The sequence below is a fragment of the Ciona robusta genome, chromosome 1, assembly GCF_009617815.1.
Source record: "Ciona robusta chromosome 1, ASM961781v2".
Lineage (NCBI taxonomy): Eukaryota > Metazoa > Chordata > Ascidiacea > Phlebobranchia > Cionidae > Ciona > Ciona robusta.
In genome coordinates this window covers 10,460,262-10,478,489 of record NC_143235.1, presented here as the reverse complement: position 1 = coordinate 10,478,489, position 18,228 = coordinate 10,460,262, and the positions used below count along the sequence as shown (strand labels likewise).

Here is an 18,228-nt window from a genome sequence, read left to right as displayed (position 1 = left end):
TAAATTTAGAATTACTCACACCTTTTTATACGCTGTAATCCTACAGGACTAAGCCGGTAAATACTTCGCAGCTTCTTATTTCTACCAAGCCACAGCTTCGTTCGTTTGTACTCGTTTTGCTTGAGAAAGTGACCAAACGGTGTCAGAACAACGATCATCAGAAGTACAGGTCAATCCACCCGCGCTGTACTAGAAGGTGTGGAATGTCAATAAAGCTTCAGCGGTTAATGATTAGTTCGCACGGAACGTGACAAGGCAAGCTCGTTAATAGATTTAGAAAACAAGATTTGGTGTCAGCAAACGGAAACACAAATGCACTTGAAGGCAAAACAAATCTCGGTGTGTTTGCGCTAACATATTTCTGGTTAAGGTCGGTTCCTCTAGACGGCTAGAGTAATCAAAGGTCGTTGAATTCAGAAGGGTAATTGTTTTATTAAATTCACCGCGACCGGTAATTGATTGAGAGATTACATCCGCATGGTGTCTAGCTTTATACTCTCTTTGTCTTTAATCCCTCTAGAGGTACAAGTACTTAATCATCAGAATTTGAGAGAAAGGACCCTGTCACGATTGAATTTTAACCGAATACATTTTTTGATTTAAAATCAGCTTCAAAGCTGCCTCTGTATTTCGAAAAAAACGATACCGACGCAGAGACCAGGGCACTTTTACAATCTTTACTTATCAGAAATTTGGAACGTGCCTTAAAAGTAGGCCAGATTGGGTCGAAGTGTCAACTTTTTGTCATCCAGTTGTTGCTTTGCGAGTTGTTCTGTCGCATCATGCGTGGGTTTGCTAGACAAGACAAACAAGGCGCCAGAAAACTGTCGATCGTGTTCAAATATACACTGTGGATGTGATTAGATTTGAAATTCCGACCCGCACAGGTAGCACTTGTTATTAATTTGCGTTGAAGCTAATCTATTGTGGCGAAGTAACCATTGTTCGTCGTAGGATTTTTCGAATGGTAAATAGTTTTATTTTTGAAAGGTGGACCGGTTGTTCAATTCGCTATTTGTATTATGACGTATTTGCTCAATGGGAGCACACTGTCTCGACATTGTTATAGTAGTGTGTGACGTAATTGCCAAAAATGGCCGAAATAGTTGCTTGGTAACCCTCCAAATAATGATTCGCTTTAACTTTTATCAACGACTGCAACAGTTAAGTAGTAAACAGGGACAGTATTGGTAGTGGTACATGAACGTTTGATAAGTGTACGCAAACTAACTTAGTTTTTAATATCAGAGCCCGCGGCTACGGGATAGTCACAGTAAGCCCATTGTTAGTTATGCGGTTGCGGGAAAGGCAAGCGCAAACAAAATCTCTAACAATACCTCCTATTCTGGTGGACAGCATCCAGCTAAATCACGCCGGCTGCTTATTCCGATAAGCCTTGTGATTTTATCGTTTCTTTTGATTTTTACCAGGTCACTACAATAGTCTAGAAAGGGTTGTAACATTACGCTTGTAGAGTTCGCATAGATGCTTAGGCTTTTTGAAACCAACGACCTCACTGTGCGAAACTGGTGAGCGAATCGTCACAACAAGCAACTACACGCATCAGCGGCCGCAGAAGAGCTCAAGAAACAACAGCTTTACCAGCAAGATCAGCAAGGCGTAACTGAATTCAAGATAATCCTATTTGTTAACAAAACACCCCAGGAAGAACAAACAAATTATCAACCGAGACAGAGATATCGGGAATTATTAACTCTCGGAGACCATGATAAAATATCGGAGGAACTCTCGGCTTTTGGCCGCAACCTCACTTGTATTTATTTTCTTTTGTCTTGATGACACAGCCGCGACCAATCTACAAATGGGCATGTGAGTACAAATTTTTATATTAGGCATGTAGGTAAAGGTCGATAATCACAACAGGCACAATGTGAGCACTCTATCAATTCCCGATGTCATTAAACTACCCTGGGGTGCAATTACGGCGCTATTCTAGGATAAAATTCCACAAAAATGACCAATTTTGCCAGCGAAAGGCTACGAAATTTAGGGCACACGAGAAATTTTCCAATTAGCTAAGTAAGCTGTTTTGCAAGGCTGATCAAAAGGTGTTCACAGGCCCAACGTCTGCGAATCGGAGTCGGTTAAAGTCGTGCGTTCGGTGCAGCCATGCGTAAAGGCATTCACACGGCTCGTCAAAGTGTGGAAACAGAGCTGCGGCGACTACAGAAGATGGTGTGTCGGGTATGAACGAAGGTAGGTCTCTCTAAATCGTACGGACCTTGATTTTGATGCTTGTAACTCGATTATGTTCGACCATGTTCGACAACCTTCCGTGTTTATATTCAAAACACGGAATTGCAACTTACAAGTTTGATCTACAGGACAGCGTACTACACAACATACAGAACTTCATATCAAACAAAAAAGTCGACGTCGGCCAAATGTTGTCCTGGATGGACGCAGATGAACAACGAGGCGGGCTGTTCATATCGTGAGTTATTAAATATGAGATTAACGTTGTGAGCCTCTTATGACGTTATAACATCCCTATTCTCCCTTGCGTATTCAAGTCGAACGCGTGCCGTCCGTTTCGGAAGCAATGAAAAAATTACGTCACGTTTAAAAGCGTTATTGGGCCGACAAATCCATTGGATTGAATCTAAATTTCGACCACTTTGGCAAGCTAGTCGTTTCCCAAATCACGATAACTGCTCGGTAATTGAATTGGGCGGCACGAGACACCAAGAGCGTCAAGGGCGGTGACATAATGTCAGCCTAAAATGTTATGACCCTCTGTTTTTAAACTGTTACCGAATATGCAGGGAGTGTGTGGATGTTTTGACGGTAATCGAAACTCAAACCTTGATGAATGTTGGATAATCGAAGAAAACGGCCGAGCCATTTGGCAGCCGAAATTCCGATCATGGTTTGAGTATATATATGTTTATGCCGTTGTATCTCCGCCATCCGTTCCGACCTGTGGCCCAGGAAACCTTTGTCCCTCTCGCTCCACTTTGAAAGCAAGAAATTCCAGTGTTTGCTACTTGTTTGTGCTTTCGAGTTCGCCTCTGCGGTGAAAGGTTATCATTCAAACGGCGGAAAAGTACTTGAGTTCGTTCGTGGTGGTTTCGGTCGTCGAGCGATCGTCTGATACATACCTTCGGCTCGCAAACCAATCTCTCATTTCCTTGATGGGATTTTTTCAATTCGCTGCTGTAACAATACGCATATGACTTAGGTCTAAACATTCGCCTTTCGCGTTCACTGAAGCGGCGATTTCAATTTTATTCAGTCCACGGTAGGTTTGTCGTCGACGCGCAAGGCAGTCGGTTTCCGGGTTCTTCGGAAGCACCCCCACTTCACTTTTACCTGAGTAATTCGCGCCCGGGCAACGTGATTCGCTACGCGTTGCATGCTGATTGCACGTAGCTCGTTGGTGGATGAATGTACCGCAGAACGACTCGTTTTATTCGAGTTTAGTTTCTGAACGAGCAAAACAATCAAATCCTTTATTTTCCAAAACATGAATTTCGATGATTAACTGATCCGAAGTGAGTCACTCACTCCCACACCACTGATTACTCACCAAAAACCGCCGGCGAAAGACAACAAAAGCACTTTCTGTGTGAGACTTCGCCTTGCACGTTTCCCATGTTATGCTTGGTAGTCGGATTATTACACGAATCAAAGCGAGATAAATTGCATTTAATTTCAACCAGACTAAGCTGTGTTAATATAATAAGGTGTGGCCCTACCCTGCTTAGACACGTAGTGTAAAATCGGGATTGTCGGACCAAAATGGAACGGTCATTATTGTTTCCATTGTGGAGTCATGTTTGTTGTAATGTCATTGCGGCAAGCAGGTTAGAACCGGCTCGAGTGAATGGGACCATTGTGTGAACTTGCGCACACAGTGCCTACATGACGTGAATAACAGTTGGCTCCGCCCGTCTACGTCACAAAACCCGCATTATGATGCAGGCGCCATATGACGTAGGGCAATATGACGTAAAAGTTAGTATCCGTCAGTGAGCACCTCACCGCTGACCTTTCGGAAACCGCACGGCGCTAAATATTTGTCGGTGCTTAACTTCGATTCTTGTAATTGTTTTCCCCTGTGTCCCACGTGGTGTGATCACGTGGTTTGTGGTCGGAACACTTGAAGACTTGGGTACTCGCTTAGGTGGCGCCATGGTGCTACGGGCTGTCACTGTAGGAAAAGTAGGTCAGGAGATGTCATTTTGTGACGGAACGAAATAGATGTCAATCTTCATAGCCCACCCAGTCGCAGAACGTTGTAGGTACAAAAGTCATCGTTTCTGACCATGAGATAACTCGGTCGTTCTTCTTCGCATAGTGGCGCCGACTGATCAGGATTTTTTGTAAACGAATTGTGAAATATTAGATGAAACCTGGCATGCGTCAACAGAACGGGGTCGTATCTTATCAATCGATTTCAATTATAGAAATGGGTGAATAAAGCGACCCAAAGGATATCTATACAACTCGAGTCGTTTTCGTCTGAACGGTTTCATTCGGGGCCTCACGATTCAGACCCTCGACGGTTTCCTGTCTGCAGTTCGTCCCTTACATTCTTACAGGCGCGCCTCTATTCAGGCTGTACTTACTGGAAGCCAGACTATTGGTTCACGCCCTCGTATAGCAAGTTAGATAATGACCGACGTCGCTTCTTCGGGCTTGTTCAGGCCCGCGCAGGATTCTAAACAAAACCCGTATCAACATGTATATGCCAAGCCCTTAATTTTCGACAACTCATGCGCCGTCATGCGACAAGCTAAATTTATCGCTGTTCAAAAATGTGCTCTACAAGACACGTTAACGCGTCGTGTGACCTACTCGGACAATTGCTTTAGCTGGGATATTCCTGTAGGCGCGGCTGTTATCTGTATGAGATGTCAACTCACCAACAAACGAACGTGAGTTTCCGATGGTTCGTCACCATAACGCGACAGCGTGGGTCAGCAAGAACTTTGCAGACGCCGTTGTCCTGGCAATTGCATGCGATGGTTGGCAAGCGCTGTATGACTTATATCCCGGCGCCCTATCGCTCACAATGCACACTAGAGAATTGTGCACACAAAACTTCCGTAATCTGGCACAGTGGTGTGCTGTCCTCATGAGAATCAAACAACAGCCTTTTCTTTGTTCTTCGGTAGCGCGGTTTGCTTTTGCTCCCTATTTTTATCAGTAAGTTATCGAGAGTAGAGTGTGGTGCAAATGCTGATTGGGCGACATTGGTAGTATATAAGTCTGTCGGTTCTCCAGCGCGTCTGCATGTTATAGTTACGACTATCGTGGAGCGCAGAAAAATTCATTAGGTGACCCAAAATAACAGTAAGCGCAATCGATCAGGAAGAATAATATTAAGTTGTCGGTCACTTATGGCGGAGGTCCTACTTGTTTGCACAGACGTTTGAATAGTAATTGAACGCAGCGAGGAATAAAAAGATTCGATGGTGTTTGTAAGGGGAGCTCTTTAGCTCATGTCTTTGTCTGTTCCCCTCTTCGCGGCATTCGTTCCAAACGTTTTCCGCTTACAAAGAAAGGCTTCGTTGGATCGCCAATTGCGGGGCCGCGCACCGTGTGTTTTATATCAATTTAAGACGCTGGCAAAGTACAACAAATCCTCCGTACCGACTAAACTATTGTCCGCCTAAACACATTTTGCCCCGGGTCCTATATAAGCGGTTGTGCTTATTCAACGTTCGCATTTGCAGCGTCAGGAATCTTCGAGGTATCGTCAGGGCTTAGAACGAAGGCCGAATCTAAATTTGCTGCATTGCAGATATATAGCTTTGTTGTCGTTTAGTCAAGCTGTTATAGTGTTGGAAAACTTGAGCAAATATGCGTTGTGTTTGGCTGATATTGCTTGTGCTGGTTGCGTTGTCTATCAACGAAAGCTCAGCGCAGCATCGTTCTCCGTACGGAAATTTGCACCCTCTTAACTTTGGCGAGGTACACTGCGGACCCGATGTTTCACGTTATTATAAAGACGGCGCAGAAATTATCAACCTCGATAAGGAAGTCCGAAACGAAATATCCCAAGGATTGAGAAGGTCAAAGAGATGGGCAACAGGTCGAGTTCGCGGATCTAAATTTATTTTTAAAGCTGAAGTGATTTTCTTGGTATTTGAGTTCACCTCGACAAAATTTTGAAAGAATTACATTTAACAAAAAAAATAAAAACTGTTATAAAAATATCGTGAGTGAACCAATAATATGAGAAATCCACTTTAAGCTTCCATCACCCTTGTCTGTATGAATTTAAACTCTTCAGACGTTGAAGAGGCAGGTTGTGAAATCTCAAGTGTTTAATCAAACAATGGTTTCAAATTCCATACAAACTTTGGCAGAATAGACTGACATGTTCGATTTAAATGTGGCACGATTTCAAATTTGCTTGAGAATTTTAAACCTGGTTGTTTCGGTTTGACAACCGTAGAAAGACAAGGGTGGTGCACCGAAATTTGTCGGTCGTCGAATTAACTTGATATTCGTGCCCGGTATTATCCCGTATGTCTCGTTCACGCGTTTCAGCTCACTGCTCTTATGGGGTGTGCTTCAACGGAGGTCGGTGCCAAGACTCGGCAACTCAGATGTGTCAATGCACGGGCGGATTTACTGGTGCGCGCTGTGAGAACGGTAAGTCCATCCCGCTGTCGGTCACGTGAGTATTGCCGCCAAGATCATCTGAATTCAACGACCATTGTGGTTTCGAGTTCTCCCGAGCCCTTAAACGCGTCAATTATCGGATAATGGAAATGTGTGACGTTTTATTGCCCGTGGTCCCGTCGGGCATCCGATGTGGGAGACCATGCTGAGTGTCGGTTGTTGTTTTTGGACAGATTTGAACGAATGCGCCACCAACAACGGCGGATGTAACCAGATGTGCTGCAATTCCTTTGGCGGTTTCTTCTGCAAGTGCAGGGAAGGATTTCATCTTCAAAGCGACCAACGAACTTGCGTGGGTGGGTACCTATATACAATTGCCGCATATCGCGTCTACAATTTCGACATATCTCCTTACTTGTGGTATGTATGCGGGACTAGAATACGTGATAAAAACACTCGGTGAACCTGGTTAAACATTTTCGTGGTTTACTATTATGTATTACCATAAGCTACACTTCGTGTCGGAAACGGTTAAATATGAGAAATTAAATTTAATAGTCACGATAAAACGGTTAGACCGTTTGATTTAAAGGAGTGTTGTGTTCTCATCGTAATTGTTAGAATAACGAATCGTCCTCTGTCGTGTCAATCGTTTCCTCTTTGCCAGATGTGCACTATACTAATTAGAGCAAAGAACGAAAGCGTTTATCTCGGGAACGGGTAATCGCTCTTAGACCAAGTGTCGGGTGGCTTACGACCGTGAGAAAGAAAGTGAATGCCTCGTCGCCAACTCTTTGTAAGCTGAGAGGTGTCAGCGACGCGAAATAAACCTCACACGATCGCATCCCACATAGTGCCCCCCACTTAAAGCAGATTAGGAAGGTTCTTGCTCCGTGGCTCGATTTCTATACTTGTCTGTCACGCTCCACTCGACGAATAAGCGAAATTTATCAGACTGACAGCAGTCACGGCAATTCTGATTTTAAATTAAAGTCGTGGTTTTAATTTGCGCTCGCGTTATTGAAAAACAAGCTGCTGAAGCCTCTTTTCTCCCGTGCCCGTACCTACGTAAACCAGTTCTCTTGTTTCACATGAACTCATCACTCGTTGTGCCGCAACAGATACTTCGTGTGCGTATTTCAAACCGCTAGTAGTGTCCATTTCTCCGTTCAAAACCATCAAAATTTCTTTTGCGGACGAGCGGGGACAATTAATCAAACGCCCGCCGCAGCGTGACGTATTTGTTCGCAAACGACGTAATACTTTGTTTATCACCGAGCAGACGACGATGAATGTTCCGAGCATAATGGAGGTTGTGCCCATGTCTGTGTCAACACCGAGGGCGGTCATTACTGTGAGTGCAATGAAGGCTACAGGCTACACATCGATGACAAAACCTGCGTTCGTAAGTTAACTAGGCCAAGCACACAAGCTTTAATCGTTTTTTCTCGTTCACTGTCGTGTACGGAGCTGCTGTTTTCCTGGGATTGGTTTGCTTTGCGTCCAATAAAATTTTCTAGATTTAATATCATTGATGGTTGAAAGGCAAACAAGCACGGGGGTGCATTTCTCCCAAGGGGGTTAGTCGGTCCAACAACAGTTTTATAACTATGCCAATGACCGGTAGTTTGAACGCAATAAACATGGTGGAGTAAGACCATCTCGAACGAGGGTTTCTGTTTTGCTGCGGTCGTTAATTTGTTTTCACTATTTACAGCTACTAACATGTGTGAGATCCGCAATGGTGGCTGTGAGCAGATATGTGAAGCTCAGGGCACAAGTGGACGTTATTCCTGCAGATGTCAACGTGGTTACGTCATTAACTCCAATGGGAGAACCTGCGATGGTGAGTTTAATGTTCTGGTTTTGTAAAATTAGCAGAAGGGTCGGCATTCGAGTTATGGAAGAATTTTGAACCATCGGGGATTTGAGTTGTGGCCGAAATGTGAAACTTGTCTTTATTATTAGATTTCTATGCGCTTGTACTCTCTTACGTCACCGCTTCCTCTTGAAAAGTTTGTGACGTCACAGCACCAATGGTGAATTCTAACTGACCTCTGTGACCGCTTATAACATTATAACCACATTTCCGCCGCTAAACTGCAGTCAATAAGATCATCAAGCACAATATTTTATGACATTTCCGTAGTTCGTATTTGCTAATCACGTTTTAAAAGGTCGACCCAGCAACAGAGTTCAAACTATTAATTGAACGATCTAAATGTAACTTTTGACTCCAGATTTGAACTGGTTTAACTTTTCAGGCTTTTAACAAAACCTATTATACTTTATACAATAGAAAGCTGGGAAATGTGACTTTGTACATGCTGATACAGAATCCGTTAAGGTAACGCGATAACTTTGATTTATAGTTGCTGACCCGTGCGAAACCAACAATGGCGGCTGCAATCAAAACTGCGTTGCTGTGGGATTCGAGGCGCAGTGCACTTGCTTTGAAGGATACGAACTTGATGCGGACAACAGAACTTGCATCGGTAAGTCCCCGTTGTTACATACCAATTGCTTGTTCGCATTCAGTTTGGTTTTGGGTGTATTGAAAAGCATTGTAAACAGGAAACCGTCTAGAGTTTATCTTTTTCTTTCCGATTCATCACGCGTATTACAACAGTATACGTCATACGTTTCAGATGTGAACGAATGCCTCACGAACTTGGGTGGCTGCTCCCACAACTGCGTCAACACGATCGGATCTTATACATGCATTTGCAACCCTGGTTACGAATTGGGAAGGGACAGCCAAACGTGTTACAGTGAGTACACGACATTATTCGAACGTTTATTTTAAAATGCCCGAATGTCAAATGCTACACTAAAGCGAGTTTGGAACAGAGAAGTTTTGTTTTTACATGGGCGTTTCAGGGCTTGGCTGTCCAATTTCAAGTACCTAAAAAAACCTAGGCATTCCGTTTCCAAGAGAATTATGTTAATAGACATGGTATGTCAGCCAAAACTTGTGGGTTTAGAGAGAGATTGATTCCAAATTTAAACTTGGGCATTGTCCACAGGAATTGAAATGGAAGTTATCAAATCTTGCTCGACAATGAACGGCGGGTGCATGCACACTTGTAATGAAGACTTGGGCGTCATAACGTGTTCGTGCAGCAGTGGTTTCCAGCTTGAGGCGGACAGCAAAAGTTGTACAGGTAGATTGCGCCCGTAATTGAGGTTAAGCCAACAGTGGAAGTTACACTTTCCATGTTCGGTTGTGGACGGTGTCGTAATTCATACCACGGAGTCGGTTGGTGATACATCCGATTTTAGGAACTGTCGTTAAATGATTTTTAATGGTGTTTGCCACAATACGAGTGTCCGTTAATTAAACAAAGGTCTTAAATAAACGTTTACGATGTTTGGACATAAATATAATTTTTAAGAAACGATAATATGGTTGCAACATAAAAATTCGATTTCAAGTTAGTTTTAACGTAAAGTCCATTACGATTACGGAATGTTGTTTTAATAGATGTCGACGAATGCTCCGATGGCACGAAATGTTGCGATCAAGGCTGTTCCAACACACCGGGAGGATACGAGTGCAGCTGCAGATCAGGATTTACCATGTTATCAGATGGTTGTGGCTGCCAAGGTAAGGCCTGCAGTGTTTATTTGTTTACCGAAAGCAACCGAGTACTCGGTAATTATCGCCCGCTATGTGGATGAACCTCTTAGCCTGTGGCGGCGCAAACTGTAGCAGAACTCGGAAATGATCTATTGCTCGCCAATGGCTGGGATTAAAAGATTTCCTTTGGCAGACATCAATGAATGCTTGGACCTGAACGGCGGATGCGACCAGCAGTGCGTAAATAGTGTCGGTTCGTACGAGTGCGCATGCGATGGTGGGTTTGTGCTCAGCGCTGATGGAAAACTCTGCGAACGTGAGTGTTGTGACTCAAATTTACACCCGCCTGCTGGAGTTCAACCTTTTCTATTGTGTTTGAGATAAGTGAGGTCCTACGTACAGGCAGGGCACAATAAGAAGCCTGGAATTATGGTTTGAATCGATCCAACACTCAATCATGTAGTCTGAATCTTACCGTAAAAAACACCATTGTATAAAAATCAGCGATAAAGTTAATCGCCCTTCACTCTAGTATATAGGCCACGCAGACAAAGATCTTATTTACCATCAAAGTAAATTTGCAGCTCTGCCTCCCGTCATTGTCTTCCGCCCTCAGCCACAACCCGTCCACTCGCTAACCTTGAACGGAGGAGAACCAGATCTTGCAGCTTTTGCTTTGGTAACCAGGTAAGGTCAAATGAAGTCGGGTTAAGGCGCGCCTACTTTGCTTGGCTCACCAACCCGCCTTTTCTCGTGCGGTTGCTTTGCCACACGCCGATGATCTTAGATTACTCATCGACCTGCCTTCTTTAGAACTGTGTAATCCTGTGGCAAAAGTAATCCACTAATGCTTTTCTCGTGGAGTATAGAGAATGTTTCGGTACTTCATCATTTTGATTAAATTTGCCTCCAGCTAAACATAGCTTCGTAGAAAGTATGCTACTGTCTTTTACGTTGCCTTTAGGTTTACCCAATTTTCTGAGAAAAGATCAAAACAATATCGCTGAAAAGTTTGATTTTTAATTAACCATCCGTCCATCCCTTTCCCACCCAGATGCGAGCCTGGAAGATTTGGTGCGGATTGTAGATTCACTTGCTCGGATTGCCCACAAGGAAACTGTAACGATGATTTGGATGGTTGTGATTGCAGCGCTGGACATCACGGCATTGTTTGTAACGAAAGTGCGTACATAATTTCTAATCATTTTACCAAACTAAATATTATCTTCAAATGGTCTCGATTGGTATAAGCTTGTAAAAAGCTTAAAAATTAAAATTTGAATAGTGCCAAATTTGCCAAGGTGGCTGGCTGACACCACCGTATTAGGAGCCGTAAAACTCCATTCCGTGCCTAATCCGGGGTTTATTTTTAGCTTGTGCCGAAGGAAGGTATGGGCCGAACTGCCGAGAGCAATGCAATTGCCTGAACGAGGGGAAATGCGACCCTGAAACTGGAGAATGTAGATGCATGCCCGGTGTCACCGGAACTCGTTGCGAGAATGGTAGGAAGAAATGATCTTGGCAATGCACTTGGCATTTCAGACGTAATATTGCTGTTTTCGCCACGCGATGATTTATAACACCTTAAGCTGTCAAATGCTTTGTCCGTATTTGGGCTGCGGTTACATTAATGCTGTTATGTAATATACCCTAATGGAGTGGGTAATGACTGTGCGTACATCGACCAAAGTAAACGAGTGCGATTCGATGAATCAAGTTGACGCATTCCTATAACCCCCGCCATGTTTGACAATAGGTTCGGATGTCAGACTCTGTAAAAGCCAAATTTAATCCGCACCCAATATGCAGGTTGTCCTCGAGGTAAATTTGGTTCAAACTGCGAGAAATTTTGCAACTGTCGGGGTGCGCGATGCCACAAGACGTTCGGAATTTGCTTTTGTGAGCCAGGGCGATACGGTCGACGTTGTCACAAAGGTTGGTGAGATAAAAATATTTGTAAAATATGATAGAAGGAGTTCCCCAATGTATACCGCACAATGAAGATTTGATGCGGAATTTGGCGACTCGAATAAGGATAGCGTGATAAACTTGGTTGGAGACCGCCACTAATAAGCTTTGTTGAATAGCATGCCCACCTTGGTCGTTTGGTATGATCTGTAAGAACGAATGCAGATGCAACAAGAGACATTCATTCGGTTGCGACAAAGCGGACGGTACTTGCCACTGTAAACCAGGATATACTGGAAGAACATGTACCTCTGGTAAGTTATAAATGCTTTTGTGTCCCATGTAAATAAAATAAGTAAGTACAGTAATCTCTCTAGTTTAAATGGTCTAGACTAAAGGTTGATTCTAACGGGAATATGCTCATTTTAAACTTTGAGTACAATTTCCTTTGTGTTGTTAATACAATTTCCTTTGTGTTTTCAATACTAACTATATTGCTTAGCGTGTGCCGAGGGAACATTCGGAGCGGATTGTGCCGAGAGATGTCGATGCGAGGATGGTGTCGGATGCGACCACGTTACCGGTGCATGCCAGAGAGATTGCCCGCCAGGTTTCCGAGGCCAGAACTGCACGCAAGGTAGACAGTACAACATTAAAGCTTGTGACTCACGCGTGGTATGCGCTTACACAAACACGTCTGTCGCACCAGCCGATTGTAAAGAGATTTCTTTTATTTGATTCTGAGAAAGAGATCTGGCGATTTTTTTATGAACTCGTAGCGTTAAATTCCTGCGGATAGTTTAACTCTGAACTTAAATTACAGAATGCAGTGCTGGCACATGGGGCGTTGGTTGTTTGGAGATTTGCTCTTGTGCGGCTGGAAGTCAATGCGACAGAATAACTGGAAGATGCATCTGTGGTCCAGGAAAAACTGGAATTACTTGTGAAAACGGTAAGCAGCTGTGTTAAGCAGTAACGTCATGAACCAAATGACGTCATGTTAATGAAAAGACCACTTTAAACACGCCACGTACTTAAGTTGTTTCTGTATTGTTTCTATAGAATGTCCGGGCAATACTTGGGGATTGGGTTGCTCTCACACATGCACATGTTTGAATAATGGAGTCTGCAACAAAGAGACTGGAGATTGCGAGTGTGCGCCTGGTTTTGTTGGAGTTCTCTGCGCAGACCGTAAGTGTACTTAGTGGAAGCGATTAGAACTTCAACTGAATGAACTATGCTTAGGTTGCCGCATTGGAAGATACGGAAGGCAGTGCAGAAACAGGTGCAACTGTGGAAACGGCATATGTGATCCAATTGACGGAACTTGTCGTTGCAACCCTGGATATGCTGGACGAAACTGTCAGAAAAGTAAGTGAACAGACCCATCGTTTTTTGTATGATTTATTGTGCTTGATAATTCATACTTGTTGTGGTATTTTTATTAGCTTGCGGACTTGGATTCTGGGGCCAGAATTGCGCTGTACGATGCGATTGTGAAAACGGCGAACCTTGTGACCCAGTAACTGGCACATGCAACTGTGCTTCTGGGTGGTTAGGAAGACGATGCGACCAACGTAAGTGTTCTATTAAAAAACTACGCTGATGTGGTGGGATTTTGTTCCAAGCCTAGATCTAGAAGGCGAACTGCGGTTTTTGTAAATCTCTTTGCTAAACTCCAGGTTGTCCCGAGGGATTCTATGGACCACAATGCCAACAGGAATGCATGTGTGTCAATGGCGCCACTTGTGACCATGTTAGTGGGGCATGTACTTGTACCTCGGGGTGGAGAAACACTTTCTGCGACAGAGGTGATAATATAATTGTATTTTGTTTTGTACTTGAGTATAAGGTTGACCGCCATTAACCACTGCCTTGCGTCACAGCTTGTCCTGATGGCTATTATGGCCTGGACTGCGGGAATACATGCGCGTGCTGGAACGGTGCTCGGTGTAATCATATTACAGGAGATTGCTCATGCCCTGCTGGCTGGGTTGGGGATAGCTGCAGCGAAAGTAAGTTAGCTTGTATACTGTCGGGTTAAGAACACCTTTTAAATGTAATGTGTTGGTACTTTAGGATGCGGCGAAAACAGATGGGGCGAAAATTGTACGAACGTCTGCAACTGCGCGAACGGTGCGAGCTGTGATCACGTGACCGGTAGATGTATCTGCGGCCTTGGGTTCACCGGTGCTAGATGTGACCGATGTAAGCTATATATGATGTACAAATATATAGTAGGGTTGTAGTAAACAAAGAACATTCAAAGAATTATAAAACCATATCCTCCCGATTCCCACAGACCCTTGTTAATTGTTAAAAAACGATTAGGATATTTAGATATTATGTGCTAAAAGTGTCCCGTCTTCCCCCACCCTACTATATAAAGAGATGGTTTAGAAACAGGTGTATTCTGGTAATACTAACCGTTGGTTGTTTTCACACAGCATGTCCCGAAGGCTATTTCGGGGCCAACTGCCAACGAATGTGTACTTGTAGAAATTCAAGAGGTTGTGATCCAGTTACTGGGAGATGTAACTGCGAACCTGGTTGGATTGGAATTGCATGCGAACAAGGTAAAAGATATCTTAACAAACAATTGATATGGTTAAACATTTTGTGATTATGTGTTATTTTAAAATATAATATTTTAGAATGCGGTGTTGGAACTTTCGGAGATGGGTGCAGCGCTTCGTGCAATTGCCACAACAATGGTATGTGTGACTTTGCCACAGGTGTATGTAGATGCACACCCGGTTGGCAAGGACCCAGTTGTCTTGAAGGTATGTTACTTGGCTTACAAATATTGTCAGAAATTTGACAGTGATTGATGTGACAGGTTGTCCGGACGGCTTTTTCGGCGATAAATGCAAAGAGAAATGTAGTTGTGAGAATGGTGTCGGGTGTGATCACATTACAGGAAGATGCCTTTGCAACGCTGGCTGGAGAGGATCGACTTGCTCCAGGCCTTGTTTAGCAGGTATGTCAATTTTAACTATTCGATATAATGCTGTCAATTGTGGTTAAATAAGTATGATGTATTGATCATATGTGCCTTAACCTATAAAACAAAACAGGACAATTCGGGGAACGATGTGAAAGCAAATGTACTTGTGCGGCCGGATTGCCTTGTCATCACGTGACTGGTGCATGCTCCTGCCCTAAAGGTTTAACAGGCTCCAGTTGCCAGAACGGTGAGAAATTTGCACGTTTTCATCTTAACACTCAAGCAATGGATTTTCTGGTTTTATATCACGATCTTTTGTTTACAGTTTGCCCACCCGGCCGCTTTGGCGATAACTGTGCGGAAACTTGCTCTTGTGGACGGAACTCTCAATGTGATCCACGCACCGGAGTGTGCTCATGTGCCCCTGGCTACACTGGTGAAGATTGCAACACACGTATGTTGACGCAATGCGAATGTTAATATTTGATCGTTATGAGACCTAATGGTTTACATTTAGGTTGCCAGGATGGTTTCTACGGAAGCAACTGTCGGTCAATTTGTCTATGTAGAAACGGCGGGACTTGTGAACCAATCAGTGGCAGGTGCACATGTCAACCTGGATACACTGGATCTACTTGTAACGATGGTAAGCGGGTTCGGTTTTGACATTTCTAGCAGCTGCCTAATTGTTTGCGATAACGACCTTTTCCATTAACCTATCCAGAATGCCCTGTCGGATTTTACGGATCTGGCTGCAGCAGAGCTTGCGACTGTGGTTCAGGCGCGGTCTGCGATAAGGTCACAGGGTCTTGTCCAACGGCCCCGACCTGCGACGCCGGTAAAATGGGAAATAATTGTCAATCAGGTAACGGTCAATTGGAATCTGCTGCCTGGCTAATCTAACCACAATTTGTCACCTTATCCAAAGCTAAACATATCTCTATTTTCAGTATGCGAACCCGGCACATGGGGTGTAAACTGCGCTAATCAGTGCACCTGCTCGAACAACGGTGTTTGTAATGCTGTAACAGGAAATTGCTTGTGTGGCCTTGGATGGACAGGCGCCATGTGCGATACAGGTAAGTCAGTTATTTATTTTACGTTTGGCATCACGTATTTATTCTCAAATTCATTTTCTTCTTTCAGAATGCGTGTCAGGCACATGGGGTCCAGACTGCAGCATGGAATGCTCGTGTAATCTAAACGAAACATGCGATAGATTTAACGGATGGTGTCATTGCTCGCCCGGCTACTTTGGTGTGGAATGTCAGCTAAGTACGTTGAGATTGTTTATTTGGTCTGACACGATACATATCTTTGATATAACTTATAGTTAGGTGGGAGAAGATGGGACAAAAGTGTATTTTTGGTGGTTTGATGCCTTGCGTGCAGTAAACGTCACACCTGACGAAGCATTGCGATTTATCAAATGCTGTTTCTTTAGGAAGTAACGCTTTGTTTACTTGATCGACAGGTTGCCCGAAAGGATTCTATGGGGCCGGATGCCGAAGTCAGTGCGATTGTCAGAACTCGGTGAACTGTGACCCAGTGACTGGTCGTTGTCACTGCTCGACCGGGTGGCACGGTGCCCAGTGTGAAAACTGTGAGTTTGTTTCTTTGCATGTACACGACAATTCCGCCAATTTTTCATATTTAATCGTTCTTTTTTTTACCAGCTTGCCCAACCGGGAAATACGGAGCAAACTGCCTCATGTCGTGCGATTGCGGGTCTTCCAACAAATGCGACTCCATTTCTGGTGAATGTAAATGTCCAGCTGGATACACCGGTCCAAAGTGTCAAAACGGTAAGTCGAATACAGACGAACCTCGACATTAAAATGCATGTTAATAACAAAAAAATATTCTCTGTATGAACAGTGTGCAGCAGCGGACGTTATGGACCTGGCTGCAGTTTGAACTGTAACTGCGAACATGGAGGTGTCTGTGATCCAATGAACGGATCATGTACTTGTACCCTCGGTTGGACTGGTGCGAAGTGTCAACAAAGTACGTTGCATTACATAACATTAATTAAACATAAATAATCTCAATGAGCTGGGAATACGTGCTTGTTTTTTGTTCATATAGCAAAAAATGCTCCAGTAAATGAAATGCTCAAACAGCTATATCGTAAGAACTTTATTTGATTCTGCCATTTATTGGAACAAAGCTGATTACCTTTTTCTTTTTTGTAGAAGGTATGTTTGCTCGTGTTCGTACTTCAAGCCGCACCCACCACCGTGCAAGAGTATCCAACCGTCGCTCTCGACTCTCTGCTCTCCGTCGTCTCCGTGAGCGCACCCTATCCACCTTCAGTCAAATTAAACGTCGCCGTCAGTTGTTCACTCGCACCTAATTAACTTAATCAACATCCCGCCGCATTTTCAAGACATTCGAACTTCATCCATTACCATAAAGCGTCCGTTCAACACGTCAGCAATCCGAAACTTTCTTGAGGTGTGAAAGGGCCGTATATTTGTCGACTTTTCGCGGCCAGCCTGTGCCTTCTTTTTCATGTTTTTTTTTTATATATAGTCAACAGTTTCACGAATTGTGACAGTCACACTCGTTCAATCGCTGTCACGTTATATATTCTTTTTTTGTTCTACAGTGCTAGTAATACGTAAATTTGTAGCGTTTTTCTTCTCAGTGCGTGTCCACCGTGGTTCTGCGGGCCGCATGTTGTTCCAAGTTCCCTTTAGTGCTTTTGATTGCCAAAATATTCGAACCATTCAATCGTTTGTAAAGAATTTCTGGGCTTCTGGCAGTTGGCAAACCTATTTCTATCTTGCGTGCTCTCCCATTTTTAACTTGCCGTGTTTCCGTCGTATACTTTGTTTTACCTACCGTATACGAGCCATCTGCGCAAGTTTAAAAGTATTTAGAAAATTAAACATTAACATAATTTCCTTCCAATTCTAATCAGATATTTTAACGTTTAACGTTTTTGCTATCTCAGAGAAATGTTCCCTGTGTGTGACGTCACATTTGGGGTTCGTTTATTTTATATACCCGACGCGCCTGCTCCGTCGACCTGCTGTTCAGAAATGTACTGTAAGATAAGTGTTCCGTTTCGCAACAATAAAATTGCAAATAAACGTAATTCAGCATGTTAACAAATTGTGCTTTGAAATGCAAAAGACCGACTGGAAACGTCAAAACATTCCTGTTAGCATCATCGACATTCGAACCGATA

At 43.6% G+C, this 18,228-nt stretch overlaps 1 protein-coding gene across 2 annotated transcripts; it reads left to right on the top strand.

Annotated features, from left to right (window-relative positions):
• The first annotated feature begins 1,415 nt into the window (after positions 1-1,415).
• LOC149743030 (uncharacterized) lies at positions 1,416-18,152 on the top strand. Of its 2 annotated transcripts, XM_089879502.1 has the most exons (38): positions 1,416-1,830; positions 2,080-2,217; positions 2,346-2,455; positions 6,523-6,627; positions 6,831-6,953; positions 7,880-8,002; positions 8,315-8,443; positions 8,970-9,092; positions 9,246-9,368; positions 9,624-9,761; positions 10,082-10,204; positions 10,371-10,493; positions 10,762-10,864; positions 11,232-11,359; positions 11,551-11,679; positions 11,987-12,112; positions 12,265-12,399; positions 12,588-12,722; positions 12,909-13,037; positions 13,148-13,276; positions 13,331-13,456; positions 13,534-13,662; positions 13,768-13,896; positions 13,972-14,100; positions 14,165-14,293; positions 14,533-14,661; positions 14,740-14,868; positions 14,925-15,065; positions 15,163-15,279; positions 15,358-15,486; positions 15,550-15,678; positions 15,757-15,897; positions 15,983-16,111; positions 16,179-16,307; positions 16,507-16,635; positions 16,709-16,837; positions 16,911-17,039; positions 17,228-18,152. In XM_089879502.1, the coding sequence occupies exons 1-38, from the start codon at positions 1,727-1,729 to the stop codon at positions 17,386-17,388; spliced, it is 4,839 nt and encodes a 1,612-aa protein (XP_089735628.1). In that variant the 5' UTR covers positions 1,416-1,726; the 3' UTR covers positions 17,389-18,152. The 2 variants fall into 2 exon arrangements, with proteins under 2 accessions (XP_089735628.1, XP_089735637.1); XM_089879511.1 differs by lacking the exons at positions 1,416-1,830; positions 2,080-2,217; positions 2,346-2,455; positions 6,523-6,627 and adding an exon at positions 5,240-6,061.
• The last annotated feature ends 76 nt before the right edge of the window (positions 18,153-18,228 follow it).

Coding starts and splice junctions, on each gene's coding strand:
- LOC149743030 (XM_089879502.1), top strand. CDS start 1,727: ATGATAAAATATCGGAGGAACTCTCGGCTTTTGGCCGCAACCTCACTT. Junction 11,360..11,550: donor CGGCATTGTTTGTAACGAAA/GTGCGTACATAA, acceptor GTTTATTTTTAG/CTTGTGCCGAAGGAAGGTAT. Junction 12,723..12,908: donor AGGCCAGAACTGCACGCAAG/GTAGACAGTACA, acceptor CTTAAATTACAG/AATGCAGTGCTGGCACATGG.